General features: G+C 43.7%; 3 protein-coding genes across 4 annotated transcripts; 1 reads left to right on the top strand and 2 right to left on the bottom strand.

The window, feature by feature from the left end:
- Positions 1–491: 491 nt before the first annotated feature.
- LOC306977132 (uncharacterized protein) lies at positions 492–10,554 on the top strand. 2 transcript variants are annotated; one of them, XM_079575314.1, is made up of 4 exons: positions 492–2,017; positions 4,776–5,670; positions 7,508–7,644; positions 10,212–10,554. In XM_079575314.1, exons 1-2 carry the CDS (start codon positions 1,028–1,030, stop codon positions 5,586–5,588), a joined length of 1,803 nt encoding a protein of 600 aa, XP_079431440.1. In that variant the 5' UTR covers positions 492–1,027; the 3' UTR covers positions 5,589–5,670; positions 7,508–7,644; positions 10,212–10,554. The 2 variants fall into 2 exon arrangements, with proteins under 2 accessions (XP_079431440.1, XP_079431439.1); XM_079575313.1 differs by lacking the exon at positions 10,212–10,554 and having other exon boundaries at positions 7,508–8,153.
- mydgf (myeloid-derived growth factor) lies at positions 8,196–12,496 on the bottom strand. The gene is made up of 6 exons (XM_079575316.1): positions 12,292–12,496; positions 11,895–11,945; positions 11,761–11,822; positions 11,580–11,661; positions 9,931–9,994; positions 8,196–8,819 (listed from the first exon to the last, which is right to left on the bottom strand). The coding sequence occupies exons 1-6, from the start codon at positions 12,436–12,438 to the stop codon at positions 8,740–8,742; spliced, it is 486 nt and encodes a 161-aa protein (XP_079431442.1). The 5' UTR covers positions 12,439–12,496; the 3' UTR covers positions 8,196–8,739.
- Positions 12,497–17,340: 4,844 nt separating this feature from the next.
- On the bottom strand, positions 17,341–20,857 carry loxl5a (lysyl oxidase-like 5a). Its single transcript, XM_079575370.1, has 7 exons — positions 19,912–20,857; positions 19,724–19,832; positions 19,251–19,388; positions 18,040–18,196; positions 17,731–17,826; positions 17,548–17,663; positions 17,341–17,451 (listed from the first exon to the last, which is right to left on the bottom strand). The coding sequence occupies exons 1-7, from the start codon at positions 20,810–20,812 to the stop codon at positions 17,445–17,447; spliced, it is 1,524 nt and encodes a 507-aa protein (XP_079431496.1). The 5' UTR covers positions 20,813–20,857; the 3' UTR covers positions 17,341–17,444.
- Positions 20,858–23,190: the final 2,333 nt, after the last annotated feature.

Here is a 23,190-nt window from a genome sequence, read left to right as displayed (position 1 = left end):
TTTCATATCAATAGTGTGAGCAAGGGAGGGGCCCATCCATCCGCAGCTGAGTGAAAAAGGCACCTAGGAGGCATCTTTGGGCTTGTCAGGCTGAAGAAATCTAATCCACACAGCCAAGAATCAGAATTTGAATGTGTAACCTGAAAATAGCAGCTGTCGCTGCATAATTGGAACAAATGGATGTTGGATGCTGCAGAAAATAAAACAAGAAACACCACAGGGACTGAATGTGACACTATTTGCTGACAGTTACAACAAGCCAGAGAGAGCTATACCACACGAAGCCTGTTGTTTGGAGCCGGGCAGCTTATAGTTGCTGTCAAACAACTGCTAGTCTCTGATGCTGTAGGTCGCAATTATGTGCCCCCCGCTACTCCTCCTCCATCCTGTCCCGCTGCCATCCGCCCCACTCCTTTAGAGCCCTCTGCTCTCTAAGCGGCATTTAATTGTGAGGGGCTGAGCCGGGAAAGGAGTAATCAGTTGGAGGCAGGGCAAATCGCGTGGCTATACATTGGGATTATTCTCACAGGCGTTTGAAGTTCAGCTGGCAGAGAGGAGGTGGTTTAGAGAGAGGGGAGAGTGAAGAGACAGAGCAGCAAGCAAATGGGACAATAAAGGGACTGAAAGGACGTGTGCAGGATGAGGCAGAAATGGGGAGAAAGATGAGGGAATGAGAGCAGTGAGAGAGTAGGAGGAGAGGCAGCGCAGTGCAGAGGAGGTCGAGAGAGAGGGAGCGACAGTGAGGGAAGCTTCCTCAGCACCGACCGGAGTCAGAACGACACAGGCGCCTGCACGAAAGGCATCTCCACATTGGACGCTGTTTAAAAGGATTTTCATGTTGAGTTTTTTAGATCAGCGACACCGGGACTGGCCCTTATAGGGACAAGTAGACACACCGGATCAGCAGGGAGGCGCTATCGGGGAGAGAAAAAGTTTTGGAGTAAGTCAGTGGAGCGAGGCTGATTGGAGTGTTTGTTAAACGGGGAAGCTACATGGAGGAGGTGGAATCAGGCTACCATCTATCAGCATGTTTTCTGACAGCAGGGGATCATCGGAGCACAAGGGCTTCAAGACACACGGCCCACACTTCTTACCCTGGCTGCGAAATAGTTTGAAAAGCCACCAGAACCATGACAGCAACATCAATGGAGCAGTCAAGTCCGTATCGGAGAACCGCAACCACCTCAAAGGCAAGGGCTTCTTCTCCGTTCAGGGCAAGGACAAGGAGAAGAAGGGGTGCAACGGGGTGGCCCGAATGTTGCCCGTGGTCCTAAGAGGGCATCACATTCTCACTGGAAAGCAGCGAGAGGACAGTCCTGCCAGGTGGACCCAGTCTCCCGAGCTAGATCCTGAAGCGAGCATTACTCCTGAAGCGGACAGGTGCTTGGGCCAAGATAACCACATAGAAGTCAAGTGCAGCCCCCAAAATGTTGTCCCATCTCAGAGCGACCAGATTTGCGCTACGCTGAGGAGGTATGGCCCATTAGTAGTTGCCCCGCCAGCACCGGCAGTGGAGTCCAAAAGCACGCCCCCCGTCATGGTTTGCGTGGACAACAAGGAGAAGGTTTGGGATTACTCCAGCCGTAGCTTCCGCCAAAGAGACCTCCATTCGGCCAGCTGGGTCGGACCAGAAACCCACCAGAGCGTCCTGAACCGGCACCAGTTCACTTCCAGCTTCAGCTTCATCCACCAGCAGACTAGGAACTCCCAAAGCCACAGAGACCTGACTTCTTTGAGGGACACACAGCTAGACCGGGCCCTAAACGGAGTTCTGTTCTCAACACAGGTCGCCAATAGGGGTCCAGGCTGCACCAAAACACTCAGAGGACCAAGGAAACCCAGACCCAGCTCAGAGCGCATCACGAACTTGGAACAGGCGTGGTTCCAACCCGATCGGACTAAAATCGGCGCATGGGACGGCAAGAGGAAGGCAGTCAGGATCCAGATCAAACGTGTGGTGGACAACCTGGAGCATGTCCTGGGAGCTCTGCGGGACGTCCAGCAGGAAATGAAAGAGGTGGTGTTTCACAAGCTTTTTTTCTCCCCAACTCCAAAACCGAGCATTTCCACCCTCACATACAGTTCAGTCTTATTGCAGAAGTGTTGTGCTAAAAACCTTTAGGGCTTTTTGCATTTGAAGATAACAAAGTGGGCTAGAAATGTGCGCCCTCAGCAGAATCCTTCCCCTATGTGAAGAAGTCAGCACAGTTTGTTCAAACATTTACAAGTCTCAATTTAGTTACATTTTGAAGACGACAAATATGGAATTGGTTCTGCTTCGTTGGTGTTGTGTTTTGAGATGCGGAGTGACATTACGCTGCCTCTCAGTGAATGCCCCTCTCATCACTAACTCCTTATGGACAGATGCTACTCCAGGCGCAGCTGGATCAAAGCCCAGGCCTTTTCATAATCCATTTATATTTAAGTTCCCCAGCTTTATCCAGTGAGAGCAACACATATAGATGGCTTTGTGATTTATATAAAATGTCTAACTGAACATTTTTCGATGTATGTTTTGCAGTTAGATTTGCGGTTTATCATATCAATATTCAGATCTCTCAGCGTGCATAGGTTCAACAGGAGCATTAACATTCAGATTGTGATTTTGATTCAATTGCAGATGCTGTAATTGTGCATCTCTACCATAAACTGTGATACCGTGATAGGAGCACACGCCAAACAACATAACACAACATTTGATGGGAAAGATGACAGAGCAAAGCTAGATAAAGCACCAGAGAAGATTTTGTTCAAAGCCCTATTTTAGTATTCTGTTACATGAAACCCTTGATTTCTATCCAATAGCCAATCACTCTGGTGTAAAAGAAGATTTTTGACAGATGTTATCAGCCTGGTAAAGTAAAGGAATATATCTTGAGCTTTACATGTTTTTTTATTGTATTTTTGACACGGTTTAGCTAAAACTACACTTGGATCTACAGGGGTGCAAAAGGGTTCATTGTAACATCATTTTAAAGTGTTTGCATTACAATGTATCTTAAAGATGAGCATCTCTATTTGCGCCTTTGTGAAATTCTGATGAACCCTCAGACAGTTTGTTCTGGAGACAAACAGTTCACTTGGACTCAGACATTTTGCCAAAGAACTTGGCAGAAAAGTGCTATTGAAGAGGCAGCCGAGTTACAGCACTCACAACAAACCTGAGGGCCAAACAACATTGTCTTTATCGACTGCCTTGAGATACAAAAGGGTCATCCGCTCTTTTGGTCTCCGGTGATTTCTGACATTAAGAGGCAGCAACTGTCCAGGCCTGCACCATATTATTCTCCCCAATCAAATTGAAATTGCACTTCAATAGTTGTATTTAGTGATTCACAAAGCATTGACTTTTTAAGGGAGTACAATATCTGAGCAAACAGGAAAATATCCCATCCCTTATAAAACTCATAAACTCAGCAGTTTAGACATCTACAAACACTTTCTGTGTGGAGTTTGCATGTTTCTCTCCTCGCGTCTGGTTTCCACTGGGCGCTCCGGTTTCCCCATCAACCAAAAACATGCACAATAGGTTGATTTTCCTGCCAGGTGATTCTGGCCATTAGCCTGTCAGGACATCTGAAGATGGGTCCCTGGGCGCTGCACTGCGGTCACTCACTGCTCTTATGAGTTGCCCCAGCAGCATTGAAGGATGGGTCAAATGCAGAGGACAGATACAGTACACCATTACTCTTTCTAAAATATGATTCCTGTTTTATCAGTTCATATTTCATTCTTCTCTTAAATGTTACAGCTCCTGGACGTGTTATCCTGTGATAAACACAAGTCTGTAAATAATTGTAATTGCAGCATGTTGTCCAAAACAAGAAAACACATAGAAAAAAAAGCATGCTAAAATGTAAAACTACAAACAAATAAAAACAGATAGTTTATTGACATTAACAAGGATGTTGCTGAACAGAACAAAACTCAAATTCATCTCTTCCAGCAGGGGATTTGTCTGTGCGCGCAGAGCAGGTGGAGCGCTATTAGGTCAAACACTCTCCCCAGTGTCATTTCCTCCCATCCCCTCCATCACGGCAAGTACTAGTACAGTAAATGCACGGCTTCTCTGACATGCATCTGTGTAATTATTTGCATTGTTGGGCACACACTCAGGCGTAGGTACTGCAGTCATTTGAATAAGTCTTTAGATGTGCCCTGTATCTCTGAGATGCATTCTACAGTGCTCCCCTTCTGTCTCCAGAGAGATGCTTTAACAAATGAACTCCCACGTAAATGTAGCTTACACGTTTCCCGTTATAGTTGTCTTGGTTTTGGCTTGAAACTACACTTTTTTAAAGCAGTGTGTTGCTGGCTCTTGTGTCTCATTTGGTGCATTTACAAGAACAAGGCAATCCATCTTCTCTATATGCTGTTAATGGGTAATTATATAAATGGACGCTTAGACAAAATGTACCCTGTTTACAATATAGCAATTTACATTTAGAGTTTTAGGCAGGAAGTTTGGCCTTTCATTAAACCAATTGGTACATTTTCTTACATGCCACCTCATTATGCTTCGGTGATTATTCAAATAAGCATATTGTCGCACTAATAGGCAGCAATTAACTTGATGCAGAACCACACAATGCAAAGTGTTTTAGGCTTTCACGTGTTAAGACTTGCCTCCGGGCCACGTTAGGGAAAAGTATTTTGCAAATGTCACGTTGTAGGGCGCCATCAACATAGTAAGTCACATGAAAGAGCAATAATTAGCCTTGATTGTAGCCATGGTGGCACAGGCTAATTGTTTTCTTCGCATGTGTGTTTTCTAGGTGGTGCAGCAGATCGACTATTTGACGTCCTCCATTGATCTGAACGAGGAGGAGCAGCCAGAGCCTCAAACTCAGAGCAGCAGCAACAGCTCCAGTTCAAGTGCCTTGACAGTGGGAAGCGTCATTCACAGGCCGTCAGGGGCTTCGCAAAACAGCGACTTTTGGAGAGACAATCAAACTACAGGCCAGTCTCCACCCAGTGTCCTGCTGTTGCCTGTGAACTCAGAGCATACTAACACGCTGCGGTTTGGAGCCAGAAAAGGAGGCTCTAAACATCCTCTGGACAAGACGGACGGCTTGACACAAACTGTCGTCTCTCCCATCTCTCCCCAAAGGGTGCTCCCAGTGCGCCCTCCTACTCCTGGGCTGTCCCCTTTGACTGTAAACCTACAGCATCCCAACAGCCCTGTAACCCAACCCGAATCCCCCTCTCCTGCACCTCCATCCGCCGTCTCCCCTCACTCCCCGTCATACCTCAAACCGCCCCCGTTCTCCAGTGCGTCTGTCAAACCTGGATGTCAACAGATCCTGCAAAGCAACCACGCATCTGGCGCATCCTCTCTGGTGTCCAGCGTCAGACCACCCACGGACCGAGAGGCCACAAGGGAGCGGCGGTCAGTTTCGGTGGGGCCTATCCCGGGACCCTCACATATGGCTCTCTCGGTTAAACCTAAAACCGGACAGCAGAGTCGCAGAGGGCGTAAACCACCGCCATATCCACATCATAGACTGTCCGAGCATTCAAAACCAAAGGAGTCTCGTAAAGCCCCTCCCTACCCGGAGAAGAGAAGGCTTCAATCCACAACGGTGTGAGACAGAAAACGCAAGCAAATATGGAGTGAGCTTAAGCTTGCCCCGGTGAGCTGAAGTTCCCACAGTGACGGAGGCGACCAGGGTGAGTGTGTCAGGAGCTCTAACTTTTATTTTTACACAGAACTCTCGAGTGCTTCCCAGACATACACAGGGCTTCATAACATCTGTCAGGCTATTGCACCAGTAACAAGACTCCCTATACAGATGCTCATTTACCTCCACCCTCCCACATACTGCCTAGTTAAAGGGCACAGGAAGCAGACTAATTAGATGAGCGGAGATATAAAGGGAATTTAAAAAAAAAGAATGTATCAGACGACAGGGCAATAAAGCAAGTCTTTTTAAGATTCTGCGCAGCCAGGAGGCAGCAGCATTGTCTGGGTTAGATAATTGCTGTTAAAGAGTATTGATGGTCAATGAGTCACTGAATCAAAAGCCAAAAAAGAAAAAGAAAAAGAAAAAGGGTTTGTTGCTGCGTCCATTACAAGGCTTGGACAAGGGGCAGCTGGACACGAGTACTAACAACTCGATTTTTTTTCCCCCCGTGCTGAAATCCCATCTCCTCTACTGCCTCTGGCCTGACTGACCCGGCCACAGCCTCCATCTGCTCCCTTCTAAATGAGTGGGATGGGATAAACAAGTCCTAGTTATAACTGAAAAAAAACACACAAAAAAACATTCAGAAGTGCCAGACGAACTGACAGTAGAAAATGCCGTTGTAAATCAGCGGCTTTTTTATGCGCTGAAACTTAAAACGGACACAATTTCAGAAGCATTTAGCAGCCTTTGGTCTTTTAGCAGCCACAAAATCTGTTACAGAAATGGTGGTAATAAAACTGGATTCGCCACTTATAAGATTGTAATATCAAAGCAAACATTCATAAGAGGAACTGCTTGGATGTTTTGAAGTAGCATTTGCAAATTGTTCTGAATCCTTATGATCAATGCTTGAATCTACGGCATTATATAAAGCAAAATGTGTTGACTTTTGCGTTCAATATTTTTGTCAAGAATCCTGAGAGCTGTGTCCCGATATAGAAAGACAGCATCATATTTGAAATGCTGATTGTTTATTGAGGCCAAAGTTGAAGGTAAACCTCTCCAGTGGCGTAAACAGTGGTGGATCCGTGTTTTACTTTATGCAACAAGCGATTTCCTCGTAGGACGCTGCAAAAGGAAGTGTGACAAATGTGTCGCAAACAGCTTTTCAAAGAGAGCTCTGATTTGATATTATTCATAGCTGAGGCCACGTTTCCCTTGTGGTACATGTGTCTCCTTGTTACATCACAGCGTTTTGAACTTGATGCCAATTAAAGGACAATCAAGATTACCGATTTTCCCCTGGCTTAACATGAGATGAATAAATCCCTGTTGGCACTTGATCTCCGTAAGCCCGCATAGATCAGGGTCTATACATTCCCATATGTGCTTCGGGATTTGGCAGACCTACCCAGCAAAGCCCTCCCCGCCCTGAAATTAAGACAAAACAATAGAGGCTCTTTATCTCACTGAAACAATTAATTGTGGACAATATATGTTAATTGAGTACGCTTGAAGAATACTCTTTCAACTAAGTGCTTTCTTTAAACTACATTTGTGTCAAGCCCAATTTGTATTCCAACTACTTCCCTACTGTGAAGAAAAACTGTTTATATTCAGCACGTATTACTGTCTGGTGCTAAAATGATTTGTATTTTAGACAGATGTGGCGAGGGGCATAAAACTGCTCATGTCAAGTTCACTTTGGCCTTAGCAGCGTTAACGCTTGAATATTTAATACTTCTTACAACACAGACACAAGTAACAATTTATCTTCGGTCTTTATTGAATTCTGCATCATATTTTATAATCACAACAGGAAGTAGGAAAACAGCTCATACAAAATAAGTAACTCATTGTGTGTTTTTCATCTATTCTAGGTCAGCATCTGGATGTTGCCGTTTCCTGTTGCGACGGCCAAGTAAAGGCCCGCTGATGACAAAGGGACTCGAACCGCCCCACAGAGAGCTTCCTTTGCCCTATAAGATCCCCCATGTGAGAACCCTCCGACAATAAGGTATACTGCATCCTCAGTAAAGTAACGTAACCCGCCGATCAGCAAAGCCCTGCAAATCTGAATTCAATGGCAGATCCAATTGCCCGGACACTGGTGTGGATCTGAGACAGAATCGGAGGGTGGGAGATAAAGGCTTTCATAAAGCTCAGGCTGGACAGAGACTTGTGATAATGATGTACATATTCCTGCTGATCCACACATGTGGCACTGCAGGATGAAAGCTTCAGGGCATCTCTGCGCCACGATCACTGTCTGGTGTCTGCGCAAACCCACCACTTCAGAATGAATTTTTAGTTCAACTTCAAAAAGCACTATTGTGGAGGTATTACGATTTGAAAAGACTGTGACAAAAAGGGAATTCATAAATGTAATATGAGCTGCAGGAACAAGCGTCAACTTTTAAATACAGGATTTGTGTTATGGCATAGATTTCATTATTTTTTCATAGATAACTTAGATCGTTAAAGTGTATGTGTAATTATCAAGTCTTGCATCATCTAATAACACAAGTTACACAAGTCACAAGTTATAATGTCACTTTTGGGCTGGTACGCAAAGGTTCAGAGCTACAGTATGTGGAGCAGATTCAGATAAACAGAAGGAGGAAAGAGCTAATCTTAATAGCGGCTCAGAACAAAGTAGGGCTAAAACAAATGTAACCGTTTGTGTGTGTCTGCTGATGATATTAGGGATTATTCACTTTCCTTTCAGGATTACAAACCAAAGGATAAATCCTGGCCTACTCCAAATATGTAATCTATACTCCACAATCTCCCAAAGCCAGGTCTGTAGAGTAAACATTCACTGGAAGTCCCTGTGGATCACGTCTTTTGTAATGCAGATGAAATTTCTCTAAAATCAAGTCATTTCAGAAACAAAGAAAAGGTGTTTTATGTCCAGCTATGCTCATTTGAAGACAGATTCGATTTAGTAGAAATAGCATGTAATTAATGTAGCAAAATAGAGTGCTGCCATGATAAAACAATTGGCAGCATTTTCCCTTTGAAGTGTCACTCAGGAAGAACTGTCCTTCATCGACTACAGGGCTGAAACACTGGTCCCATGCAGCTAAAGCCAAGTCACACTCCTGGCCAATTACAGCTCATCATGTCCTGTTCGTCCAATCACAGTGAGTTTTGAGAGCTGAGCGCTGAACTTCCCATCAGTCTGGGTCACTGCAAACAAGAGCACAGAAAGTGTAAGTGTAAGATTAGTGTAGAATAAAGTAGCAGGTGTGGTATGAAGCTAATGCACCTGAAAACAGTTAGTGTCACACGGCTGCAAAGATGCAGCAGCAGCAGATTTAGAGCCACAGCTCTGGCCCAACCAGCTTTTCTGGTTGGCACAGAAAAGCTATGATGCATAGAGCCAGATGAGTATTATGTATTGGACCATTATATGAAGTAGAATCACTCTCTTGTGCCAATGTACCATTCAAGTGCATCATTTAATAAATGTAATCCAAAGTATAAATACAGAAATCACTATCAGGACCGTGATACTATGCTCAGTCCAGCTTTACTTTACATATCCTGCACCTGTTTGTTTGAGCATATGAGCGATGACTGGACAGCTCCTCCTTGTGGAGGGAATGGAGTATAACCTGCAACTATCTATGTTGGAAAAATCTCAAATGTCTTCACGAGTTATGAGGCACTTCACTGCGTCTGAGTTTGGGGCCTTTAAACTCCACTGTACACTGCTGAACACTGGTGTGACATCCTGCAAATCTCAGACAATAACCACTTGGGCTGGTGCGATCCACCTTTGTTATGATCTGATACACATCGCAATACTCAGGGGCCGATCAGGGGGTATTTCGACACAGTAAGTAATTATGATAAGTAATATGTTTACCTTAAGATGTGTAAAAAGTCAGTGTCATTGGCATTCAATGAAGTAATAAGATTGAGAAGTGCATTAACACAAAATGCAACAAGTGCGGTTACTGGAAAACAATGGTGTGCATAATAAAAATGTCTCTCTCCAAACACAAGTATTGAAAGTATTGTGATACTTGATAAAATATTAATATTTGGTATTGCAGCGCAAAGTATTGCGATGCGATCCGATATTTTGTGCCATCCCTAGTAACTCCAGAATTTATGAAGAAACAGAAAAACTACAAATAATTTTCCTGGAACAACCCACTCACAGTAGGAGAATATGCTTAAGAGGCAAATCAGCAGGAACCTTTCACAGTGCTGTGAGGGGAGGCTGACTGAGAGAGGTGATTGACATGTCAAATCAGATCAAGTTGACTGAACTGAAATATAGTCTGCTCACCTGCAGAGTCGCCGATGGTAAACTCCTCTGACTTCAGCGGCACATCACTGTGTCCGGTCTGTGACTAGACAAAAAGCAGAAGTTATACAGAGCAAGGGTAGAGGCAGGAGAGGAATAAGCAGAGCAGGAGGAGACATAGCAACAGACGGTCGCTGAAGTGGGAGGATGACAAGGTCAAGGGGACTTTGTGCGGGGGGAGCAGGTGTGTTTGTGCACGAGGGCATATTTTTGTCATCATCATTTACTGAAGTTATTCTCTGTGTGTTCGCATTTTGTTACAGGGCCCGGAGCCAGAGCTGGAGGAGGAAATATACTCTCTCTAATGACAGTGCGAGCTCTGTCCTTGTCGGGGGAAGGAGGCGTGTCATTGTGTGATTTACTCCAAAGACAGAAGTCTAGACATTAATTTACCATTAAACACAAAACCATTTATTTTCAAATTGTCTTCTTTGCGAGAACTATCAACACATCCTACATTAAAGAACAAACATCTAAAGCCATCTCCTGAACAATAAAGCACCTGTAGATTGCTATGAAGACAGTGTATTTCTCAGGACTGTAGTTCACGTACTTGAATTGCTTTGTGCCTAACATATCTAATGTGTTCAATAAAAGAATGAATGATAATGAAAGATGCCTGAAGTTTATGGTTTTTATATGAAAAAAAAAATGACTATGTAATTTTTTCCTGATGAATTAAACAGATATTTCTCAAAAGCAAGAGTAAAAATGTTTTGTTTGTATCGTTCCTAAAATATCCTAATATTCTTAACTTATTTAAAATGTGATATCGGTTTGTTGTTATCAGTAACTCAAATCAAACCATTTGCTCCTAGCCTAGTTTGGTCCTCTGCACATAAGACTTGTGGCCCCCCTGGGGCAGGATCACCAGTTACTGACCAGGCAAGTGCTAAGAGAGGCTTGTGGCCTGCACAATGTGAGGTGCATTAAGTCAATCCCCACATTATTCCCTCTTTAAATATATTATTATAGTGCACGGTCTGCTGGACAGAGTGATGAAATAACTGCAGCTGAAACCATCAGCAAAACTTTGGTGCGAGTTTCCAAGCCATCTACCGCAATGAAACATTGTGATACATTGCGGCATTTTCTGCTAATACCACACTCAGGAGACTCACAGAGGTGAAGTAACGTCAATGTGAGTTTTTTCCTTGTTTAGTTACTTGAATATTTTTCTGATCACATATCCTAGTGCGGAGGTCATGTTTTGTTTTGGCTACACAAATGCTTCACATCCTGGACTATGTGGCTGTGTCACTCAGCATGGGCCTATGGGGGAATTTAAGGGGTACCTGACAAGAAATTTCAGAAACAAACTGTTTTTTGAATGTCCCATTTTGCTTCCAGTGGTCTTACGACCATGAAATCTCAATTTGCATTTTAACACTTGTTACCCGTTGTACCCGTTTGTACTTAATAAATATATTCTGACTTAAAAAAAATACTATCTAATACTGTTCTACTACTAGAACAGTGCAGTGCTTAACTTATTGTTTGCTTGATGCACAAATGTATCACAAAATGTAACTATCAGTATGTTTCTCTGTTGTCTGTTTAGTTTAAATATATTGGGACAGATAGAAGATAATAGGATACGGGTCATGCATGGGTTTATCATTTCTACTTACGTAAGCATTGGCATATTCAATTTTGGTTCCCTTCATTTCGGCTTTGAACTGAGTGAAAAACAGGTAAGACTTTCCTTGAGGCCTGGTGGAAACAAAACAGATGCCCTCAGTCAGTCTCGACTTATGCATGTTTCTAGAATGAATAAGCCTCTGGGATCATAACCCCAAACAGGATGCTTACCTCCATATAGAGCAAGAAAACATTCTATCATCATCACTGAGCCCGACACTCATCAACCAATCCTGCAAGTAAAAACATTTTTTTGTGACTTCACACTTATTCTTAGATGGATGGATGTATTCAGTGAAACGCACCTCATTGGTTCCTCCTTGTGCTGCATATGTAAATGAACACACATATTTGCCCTGTAATGTGACAGTGAGGACAATAATTAAAACAATAATCAGCAGTATGTAAATATGTATGAACCATAATAGCAACAGATTTTTATAGTAAACAAAACATCCAAAGTAAACACTGTCAAAGGGACGTTTTTTAACCAATGAATGGTGGAATTGTGGCAACTGGGCAGCGACGTGTCAGACGCTCACAGGCCGACACGTCACAAGCACGCGCATAACACAGCATAGGAATGTAGTTTTATACCTTTTAATATCAAACTGGCAAATACAATGCTTGTTCAATTTGTAGAGTAGACACCAAAGTTTATTTTTATTGTGCCACTGTTGAACATTTAGAAAACAAACTTACAATCCCCTCCGTGAAAGTGTGCACCACTCCTCCGGGTTTCACGTTAAACTCCACCGTCTTGGTCTGATCTGAAGCCGCTTCAGTTGTGGCGAACGTCAAAACTAAAATATGTGTTAAAAATACAGAAAAATTAATCGCGCACAACATGTTTAAGGTCGGCCCTGCTTCCTGCTTAGATGGATGTGTTTGTAGCTCGACAGCAGCAGCAGCAGAATGTCGCGTAGAGATGTCGTCATCAATCCCTCATTCAGCAGAAAACTGGAGCTAAATGCTGTTGTGAAATCGAGTAAATTATCTAGATGTGTTGGATACACTGATTTAAAGGTAATTGTGCCAGATAAAATGCATTTACTTTTTTTAATTTATTTTTTTTACTTTTTTTTAATAAGGAGACAGTCCCTTTTCTGTCCACACGAGGTCACTCACACGATGAAATCATGGGGTCCGCGCGATATGGATGAACCTGGTTGAAGCATGGATGGATTCTGGTCAGACCTGGTGACCTATAAGTGAAAACATGCAAAATTTCGCAAAAAACGCAGATGATTGAGCGGGTTTTCTCCGGAGGTTCGCACTACAGGCGCACACTGTCGTTGTGTCCTTGGGCAAGGCACTTCACTCCGCTTGCCTCCAGTGTCTGCGTACATTGGTGTATCAATGAGATTGTGAATGGTTTAGTGGTTCCTTGGTGTAAAGCGCTTTGGGCAAAAGTTCCATAAGCCTATAAATCGAGACCATTTATTGATACATTTTCTAAGTTATGTTAAACACAATGTCAGCACAGCCACCTGTGAACCCTTTCATAAAATTGCTCTAAACAATTATGATTCTGATCAGCAATGCCAAATGTACAATTATCATATTCTTTTAGATATTTTACAATCCGCCCAGCTCCCATGAAATATTCTTAGAGCACAAGAAGCTCTGCTTTTGTTATTTTGTGAAATAGTGCAATAGAGGAATAGAGATTGGAGAGCCCATAGCCAATACCAAAATATTGATCATTATGTTGAAGACATGCTATTAAGATGATAATCTAAATCCATCCATCCATCCATCCATTTTCTTCCGCTTTATCCGGGGCCGGGTCGCGGGGGCAGCAGTCTCAGCAGAGATGCCCAAACTTCCCGATCCACACACACCTCCTCCAGCTGTTCTGGGGGGACCCCGAGGCGACACCAGGCCAGCTCGGAGACATAGTCCCACCAGTGTGTCCTGGGCCTTCCACGAGGCCTTGTCCCACTAGGACATGCCTGGAAAACCTCCCGTGGGAGGCGACCAGGAGGCATCCGGAACAGATGCCCGAGCCACCTCAGCTGGCTCCTTTCGACGTGAAGGAGCAGCGACTCTACTCTGAGCTCCTCCCGGGTTACTGAGCTCCTTACTCGATCTCGGAGAGTGCGCCCAGCCACCCTGCGAAGGAAACTCATTTCGGCCGCTTGTATTCGCGATCTTGTCCTTTCGGTCATTACTCAAATCTCATGACCATAGGTGAGGGTGGGAACGTAGATCGATCGGTAAATCGAGAGCTTTGCCCCGACTCAGCTCCCTCTTCACCACGACAGACCGATACAGCGAGCGCATCACTGCTGACGCCGCACCGATCCGTCTGTCGATCTCACGCTCCATCCATCCCTCACTCGTGAACAAGACCCCGAGATACTTGAACTCCTCCACTTGAGGTAAGGACTCCCCACCGACCTGTAGAGGGGAAGCCACCTTTTTCCGGTGGAGAACCATGGCCTCGGATTTGGAGGTGCTGATCCCCATCCCGGCCGCTACACACTCGGCTGCAAACCGCCCCAGAGCGTGCTGAAGGTCCCGGTTTGTTGAAGCCAACAGAACAACATCATCTGCAAACAGCAGAGATGAGATCCTGAGGCTCCCAAACCGGACACCCTCCGGCCCCTGGCTGCGCCTAGAAATTCTGTCCATAAATGTAATGAACAGAACCGGTGACAAAGGGCAGCCCTGGCGGAGACCAACACGCACCGGGAACAGGTCTGACTTACTGCCGGCAATGCGAACCAAGCTCCTGCTGCGGTCATACAGGGAACGGACAGCCCTTAGCAGAGGGCCCCGGACCCCATACTCCCGGAGCACCCCCCACAGGGCACCACGAGGGACGCGGTCGAACGCTTTCTCCAGATCCACAAAACACATGTGGACTGGTTGGGCGAACTCCCACGAACCCTCAAGCACCCGACGGAGGGTATAGAGCTGGTCCAGTGTGCCACGACCAGGACGAAATCCGCATTGTTCCTCCTGGATCCGAGGTTCGACTATCGGCCGGATCCTCCTCTCCAGCACCCTGGAGTAGACCTTACCGGGGAGGCTAAGGAGGGTGATCCCTCTGTAATTGGAACACACCCTCCGATCCCCCTTCTTAAAGAGAGGGACCACCACCCCGGTCTGCCAATCCAGGGGCACTAATCTAAATCTAAATCCAATCTTATTTATTTCAAGCCCTTAAAACCTATGGGATTAGCCTATTTTTAAATCTTGTAAAAACAGACATAAGTAGGTGAACCTCATGTTCACCTATGTCATCTGACTCAGAAGATGGGAACAGTATGAATAATGTCTCCATCATGTCTGTGTATTTCTCTGTCAACACACAGCACATGCCTAGGCAGCACTACCCTCTTCATGACATATGGACAGATGTTTGGTAACATGCCGCAGCCTGACACTCAGCTGTGAAACTTGTAAAACCATATGTACATTCAGACACATAAATTGTAGTCGAACAACCTGTCAGCCCTCCCTGCTGTTCTCCATCGGACTGACAAATCTAATCTTTACCCAGAAATAACATGTTTACAGACAGACTTCCCCTTTGGCAGCTGGGTGAATACTCTGTAGAGCAGTCACACAAGGGGAAAAGTCTAAGCAACATTAAGCACATATACACAGCTCTATTTCCAACAGGAAAGACAGTAATGGTGCAGGTCTGCACTCATATTGCCCAGGTAAATACAGTGACTAAATCTGTCGGACACTCCATTAACAAGTCCCTTCCATCAACAGTCCTGGCTGGGTCAACAAGGGCTATTTAGACTCACGATTATGATGAGGTTTCACCACATGCACATGTATTTGTCTTTGTCATGCTGTGCTCAGCGTTAGCTCAATTCTCATAATTACACTGAAGGCAGGTTGAAAACATTCACTAGTATATCAACTTCTATAACTTTTATGCTATGGTTAAGGTTAAAGTGTACTTTATTGTCGCCATAGGGAAATTTGTCCTCTACTCCATAAGGACCAGTGGATGACTGACTGCAGTGCAGCACCCGGGGACCCATCTCAAGGTGAAAGGCCAGGCTGGCTGGAGGATTCACCTATTCTACATGTATTTAGTGGTAGGGGAAACCTGAGTACCCGGAGGAAACCTACGCAGACACGGGGAGAACATGCAAACTCCACACAGAAAGGCCCCGTCCAGGTGAGAATCGAACCCGCGACCTTCTTGCTGTGAAGCACAAGCACCTACAGCCGCGCTACTGTGCCGTTCAGTGTCTAGAAAAATAGAAACATTGAATAAAGACAAAAAGCTTTTCAGTTTCATGTAAATAACTTTTTTGATGCCAATACTATATCGTAACAGCTCCAAATCATCAGGTCTGTGTGAAATAATTGTGGAGTTGTGTCTGCAGCAGGAACATTCTGTGTGCAGTCATTTGTCTGAACTTTTGGCTCTTCGTCTTGCGTGGGCCACAGGTGCTCTGCCCATGATAAGACTGGTGCACAAGGGCTGTGCTGCTGATGTCAGGTTTTCCAGGCCGTCTGTGAATCTGTGGAATTTCTCTCCTCCTCGCCACTGTCCGCAGGACCAGTGTGTGTCCTATACAACCTCAGAGCTCAGCCTGACTTCAGCAGCTGGAGCAGAGGTCATGCTAACTTAATGTCCACAGTGTCTACATGACCAAAAAGAGTGTCGACAGACAGAAAAAAAACAAGAAGGGAACGTCACTGAGTACAAGATACTCATACATTTAGATCCATAGAGGAAACTGTATGTTAAGCATATTATTGGGCACATCTGCTTTCCAGGTCCATCTGTAAACTTTAATGTGTGGCCCGTGGATGAGTGAAAAAGATCCATTGCCTCAACTACTTTTGTGCTTTTTGTTTATAAAAGGTGGTATTTTTTGGTTCCCATATATTTAAACATTTAATAACTGTGTCATCTCAAGCATTTCACTTCACTTTTCTAAGTAAAATATGATTCAGTTTAAGTTTTTTCTTTTGTATTAGGCCCCAAATGCTTAATTACATAAAGATGCATTATGGAACTTTTGACGTGAAAAAAATAGTTGTGCGTATTTGACCTTGTAGAGACCAGGCGGCTGTATGAGTGGTAAAGCCCAGAGCTTTTACGTTCCATCACAGTGGTCTCTCGGACACTCCAGGTTCAATTGATTGGAAGGTTTTCCCTAGTGATGGACCCTCTCACCAGAAAACCTACAAAACAATTGATCCTGGAGCATTGTAGAGGCCACCGTATTCGAAAGTAAAGGTGCCATGATGACCATTCACGCAGTCGCTTGGTCACTACAAGGTCAAATACGCACAAATATCAACTTTTTTTATCTGCATAAAAAGTTGCATAATGCACCTTTAAGCAGTGACATATTGGGTCTGGTCTAACAAAAAAAATGGATTGATTGCCAGGTGAGTAAATGTTTTTGCTCTTACTCATAATCTGCTATAAAAGTACATGCACAAGGGAACAGTGTGAAGCTGTTCTCTCGCGCAGCCATTACCAAGACACATTAACGTGTTGTGTCCTATGTTGTAATGTGTTTTTACACCATTATGCCACGTCTTGATGCAGACCAACACAGTGCTATTTAAAATGTGATCCTTTATTATTATAAAACACACACATTTTGAAATGACTAAACTTATTGTTATTTTGTTGTTAATGCTTAAATTCTTTTTTTTACTTAGGTACTTAGGTTAACGTAATCAACAAACATCATTCCTTACATTTTTACATTTTAAATTAAGACATTGGGTTTGCATACAAAACACAAATCTTGCATTGATTAAGATATGAATAAATAGTCCAACCTTTGCTGCACAACATAAATAATACAGATTAAAACACATTAGTGCTTGTGTGGCCACTGCCGTCTTCAGGCCAATCAGCTTCTGTAAAATAAAACATTGACATAATATCAAAGGAGAACTAATCTACAACCAGTTCTTTCTTGTTACCTTAATCTCAAAGTACGAGTTAACACTTACAGAGTAATCCTGCAGTTTCTGGTCTGAACGTAGCTCCCAGTGTATCTGACGTCACACTGCACCTCGTTGTTGGAGTAGTCTGATTCTTCAACCAGATGAGACGGGTTCACTGTGACCTATGTTAGCAGATGAACTATTAGCCATCGGCAGATTCGTTTACATCTTGAGCAGATTTCCTTTAACCTTTAGAATGTAGTTCCCGGGTGGCACATCAGTTATGTCAATCCACTGGCAGTCAATGTTGGCGTGATAGGTGTCATAACAGCCTGGACCAAGCCCCTGCATAAACACATATCTTACAATTGTTAAGACATTCCTGATAATGTGCCATATTTAAACGTCTTCATTCAAATGTTATCATGTAGCCGCGTAATACTAAAATCACATACACTTCAGTTCTATTGGGGAAAATGTCCTGTTTTTGTTAATTACCCTGGCACACCTTTTAACCACGTAACCAGAGAGACAAGAAAACCTCTTGAAATACTTTACCTGAGTGTGAGCGGTGCAGGCGTAGCGTCGCCGTACTCCTGGGTCACACGAAGTGTCCTCCAAACAGAAACTGGCTTTGTGTCCCTCAGCCACTTTGAGTCCCGTAGAGACGTCCAGCAGATCGTAGTTACTGAAGGCCTCCATACTGTGATAGTGTCTTGAAGCACAAGCACAAGTTTCTTTTGAACACCTGAGCATTTTAATTTCATATTTTGTAACTTTAAAAAATGAATATGAATGAAAAGTCCTCATTACTGAGTTAACAAAATGTCTGGTAAAGCAGCTTGAAAACTGCAACAAACCCAAAGAGTCCAGTGAAACTGCCTGGACAACACACCCCATGACACAAGAGACTAACTGAAGATGCAGGATTGCTCAAAAATGCGTGAATGAAATGAACACACATCCAGGAATGCTTATCATGCGTGGGGAAAAAAAAGAATCACGTGAGATGCCACTGTTTTCAGTAGAACAACATTAAAGCATGGTTAAGGGGAGGCAAAACTAATTATTTTCAATATCCAGATTTCCCCTTGGAAACAATGATTGTGTTTTTATTTTTTATTTTCATGTTGATGTTTTTATTGATTTGATCTGCTTTCTTGTAATTTTCTTTTCAACTGTGAAGCACTTTGAATTGCCTTGTGTATGAATTGTGCTCTACAAATAAACTTGCCTTGCGTCGCCTTGTCTGATTCAATAAGGTGTTGAATTATTGCACTGAGTCACCATTTCTCCATGGATTTATCTGGAAAATTTCTCTACATTTTTTTTTACAATTTGGTGACAATATCTGCACTTAAAATTTAATGAAAGAAAATTTCTCTTAACCCCCATCTGAACTGAGCACATGTTCTCTTGGCATTACCCAAATCTAAAAGCATCTTAAAAACAATTGTCAAAATAGTGACAAAAGCGAGGATGCAAATGCAACCAATAAAAAACGGACAAAAAAGTGACCAAAACATGACGAAAACGTGACGATAAAGCAACAATTAAAAAACACAAAAATCGCTTCATAAATGAGTCAACAAAGGGGCGACAACGCTACAAAAAGGTTACGATCAGTTTTGTAGGCCTTAGCTTTCAAATGAGGTATCACACTGGCCTATAGGCTGTAAGCTCTGAGGTGATGAAGCTTTTAAGATTCAGGTAAAGCCTCACTGGCGGGGGGTCAGAGGTTCATGGATTAAGGACATACTTTTACTTACTGGTGACAGCTATGCCATTCCCACTGATGTCTGGGCCTCAGTGGGAGGAAGTCTGCAGTTCCCTGATTTTTCACGCGCTGTGGGAACCTCAACAGGACTCTGTACTCCAGGTCACTCACGCCCGGACCATAAGCAGACCTGGTGAAAAAGAAAATTACCCCATATCTATTACTTTGAACAAAAATGTCAGTGTCTTGTGCATGATGCTTACCTGACTTACATGAATGTTCCACAGCACATAAACAGTTCACCTCTGCCATTGCCATAACAGAGATTTATGGTCAGGTGACAGGTACGGTTTCTGCTTTTACCCTTTAAGGTTTTGCATTCACCTCAGGAATCCATTGCCTTTCTCAAGTGGATTTTACACTGCGGCTAAGTGAAAGGAGAGGTTTGTGTGTCGCTGTCACTCACAAACAGGACTCCCCTAAATCACTTCTAGTACTATTCTAATATAAATAAGTTAAATGCACCTTGAGAGGCAGTCCTCCTCAGCAGCACAGCGCAGTGCATACATCTGCATTCTGTGGATGTAGGAGCCTGATTGGATGTAGTAAGGGTCTGGAACCAAATCTGGTAAACCTGACAAAACAAAACAGTAAATTATCACAAAGGCACCATAGGAGTTAATAATGATATTGTATAGAGCAGGCTGTCTCACCGCTGTGGAAGAACCTGGTGCCATATCCTGTCCCTGGTGGCTGTCGCGCGGGGGGGCTGGTTCTGCGGGCTGGTGGATTTGCGTTAGAGAACACTGAGTTGAGGTCTTGGGAATTTGGCGCATCTCGTGGGTGTCCAGTGTCTGTATGTGGTGGTGTTTGAAGTCTCAAACGTGGGAAATGTATCTCCACTGAGTTGCCAGATAGCGGTGTGTGGGACACGTTGGTCCCCGCAGTCACCCGGGGCAGGGACTGCGTTCTAGTTTCTTCTCTGCTTGACTGTGACCGTGTGATTTGTCCATCAGATCTGACCGTACTGTCCGAATACTGGGCAGGGGGGTCAGTGGCTTGTTGCACAACTGCTTCTTCGCCAGCTGTGCTGCGGCCTCCACGCGGGACCCCACTGCCGGAGAACTCTTGAATTAAACTTGAGGTGTGTCCTCCTGCAGGCTGTCTGTGAGCGGGTCGTCCAGAGGCGAGTATGAACTGTCCAGCATCAGGCCCCAGGACAGACGCGTCCATTTGCTCATTCTGCGCCTCCAGTCTGGCTCTTGACCTGAGAGAGCCTGATCCGCTGCGGTTACTGTTTGTGGTCAGCAGGACTTGTGTGCGCTTTCTGCCCTGCGCAGGTGACCGATACTGTGTGCCCGTGCTCAGCAGACTGTACACGTGCCCGTTACTTTCCCATTGAAAACGATGTCTCCATGGTCCTCTGGCGCGTAAATGTTGTTCCTGTCCGGCTCCCATCTGTACCATAAGGTCAAGTAGGCAAACGAGTAAGACAATTAGTTTCTCCATGACTGAAAAAGTGGTGAATATGTAGTGGACCCTGCACTGCAGGTTAGAGACGGGAAAAGAATGAGCTTTGCTCATTTCTAGAACCGTTACGCACAGCATCTCCATAGAGAGGGAGAGAGGGAGTGGGCGTAGACTGTCACTTTAGTGTTCAATTGACTTTTCCCTCAAGAACCCCAGCTCAGCGATCACGTTCAATGAAAACATCCCTTAAAATAAAGTTTGACAATGTTTTAACAAAGTTCTTTGCCCCTGCGTAATACGCACGCCAGGTAGAAATAGCAGGCAGCAACTGCAGTCTATTTCTGTAATGCGTGTGGCGGGTACCGATTTCCATTGTCAGATTACACACCACACTCGCCACACGGTGGCGCTAAAACCACGCAGCCTCTCGGGACACAATTCCGCGTTTGATGTAGGCATAGCTTTACTTTTAAATAAATCTCGTGAGTTTTCCATTCTCCAGGACGGCACTAAGTCAAAAACCACTAGGTCTTAGGCCTACATGACCATCTTTAAAGGCAACAACTGTTTTTTCCTCCTTTAACATATTATGTTATATATATATATATATATATATATATATATATATATATATATATATATATATATATATATATATATATATACATATATATATATACAGTGCCTCTCGAAACTATTCATACACCTTGAACTTTTGCACATTTTGTCATGTTTACATCCATTAACATAAAGATTTCATTTAGATTTTTTTACTGAACGTTCACACACAAGTAACAGACACCTGTGAAGTGAAAGCAAAATGATACATGATTCTGTTATTTTTCAAAAAATAGAAAACTGAAAAGTGGGGCTTGCATAAGTATTCATACAGCATGAATTAATACTTTGTGGAACCCCCTTTTGCTTCAATAACAGCAGCAAGTCTTGGCATCTGACTCTACAAGATTTGCACATGTAGAGACTGACATTTTAGCCCATTCCCCTTTACAAAACAACTCAAGCTCTGTCACATTAGAAGGAGAGCGTTTGTGAACAGCAGTTTTCAGATTATTCCACAGATTTTCAATAGGATTTAGGTCAGGACTTTGACTGGGCCGTATATTTTAAACTGAGGATGGTGCACTCAGGACGATGAGCAGTGTCAGGTTTGCTCCATACATAACATTTTGCATTTGGGCCAAAAAGTTACATTTTTGTCTCATCTGACCAAAGCTCCTTCTTCCACATGGAGCTGTGTCCTCCATATGACTTCTACAAACTTCAAACGGGATTTCTTATGGCCTCCTTTCAATAATGGCTTTCTTCTTCCACTCGTCCATGAAGGCCAGATTTGTGTAGATACGACTTATAGTTGTCCCATGTACAGATTCCCCCAGATCAGCGGCAGGACTTCACAGCTCCTCCAGAGTTATCTTGGGGCACTTGGTTGTATATCTTACCAGTGCTCTCCTTGTTTGATCTAATATTTTAGATGGGCGACCGTGTCTTGGTAAGTTGGCAGTGGAGCTATACTCTTTCCATTTCTGAATGATGGATTGAACAGTGCTCCATGAGATGTTTAAATCTTGGGAAATCTTTGTGTAACTTAACGCTCCTTTAAACTTCTCCACAGCTTTATCCCTGACCTCTCTGGTGCTCCTTGACCTTCATGATGTTGTTTAGTGACCAATACACTCCGACCACAGCTCTGAGGGCCTAAAAGAACAGCTGAAATTATACTGAGAGTAGATTACACACAGGTGGCCTCTATTTAATGGTTGGGCCAAGGTGTGAACATTCTGGAGTCATGAGGAATGTTATAAAGGCAATTTAATGCACTCAGAAAATGCTGTATGATACTTATGCAAGCCCCACTTTTCACCTTTCTATTTTTTGAAAAATAACGGAATCATGTATCATTTTGCTTTCACTTCACAGTTGTCTGTTACTTGTGTGTGAAAATCTAAATAAAATCTTTATGTTTAGGCTTGTAAACATGACAAAATGTGCAAAAGTTCAAGGTGTATGAATACTTTCGAGAGGCACTGTATATATATATATATATATATATATATATATATATATATATATATATATATATATATATATATATATATATATATATATATAATCATGGCTGCACAGGAGCAGGCCTTGAGCACCAGAGCAATAGAGGCCCAGATCTACCACACCAGACAAGACCCCAGGTGTAGACTGTGCAAAGAGGCCAATGAGACAATCCAGCACATAACTGCAGGGTGTAAGATGCTGGCAGGGAAAGCTTACATGGAGCGCCATATCCAAGTGGCTGGTATAGTGTACAGGAACATCTGTGCAGAGTATGGGCTGGAAACCCCAAGGTCCAAGTGGGAAACACCTCCAAAGGTGGTCGAGAATGACCGAGCCAAGATCCTGTGGGACTTCCAGATACAGACGGACAGAATGGTAATGGCGAACCAACCGGACATTGTGGTGGTGGACAAAGAGCAGAGGAAAGCCATTGTGATCGACATAGCAATACC

The sequence above is a fragment of the Gobius niger genome, assembly GCF_951799975.1.
Source record: "Gobius niger genome assembly, chromosome: 17".
In the NCBI taxonomy this organism is placed as follows: Eukaryota; Metazoa; Chordata; class Actinopteri; order Gobiiformes; family Gobiidae; genus Gobius; species Gobius niger.
Note: the sequence above shows the minus strand (reverse complement) of the source record. Positions and strands in the feature narration are given on the sequence as shown.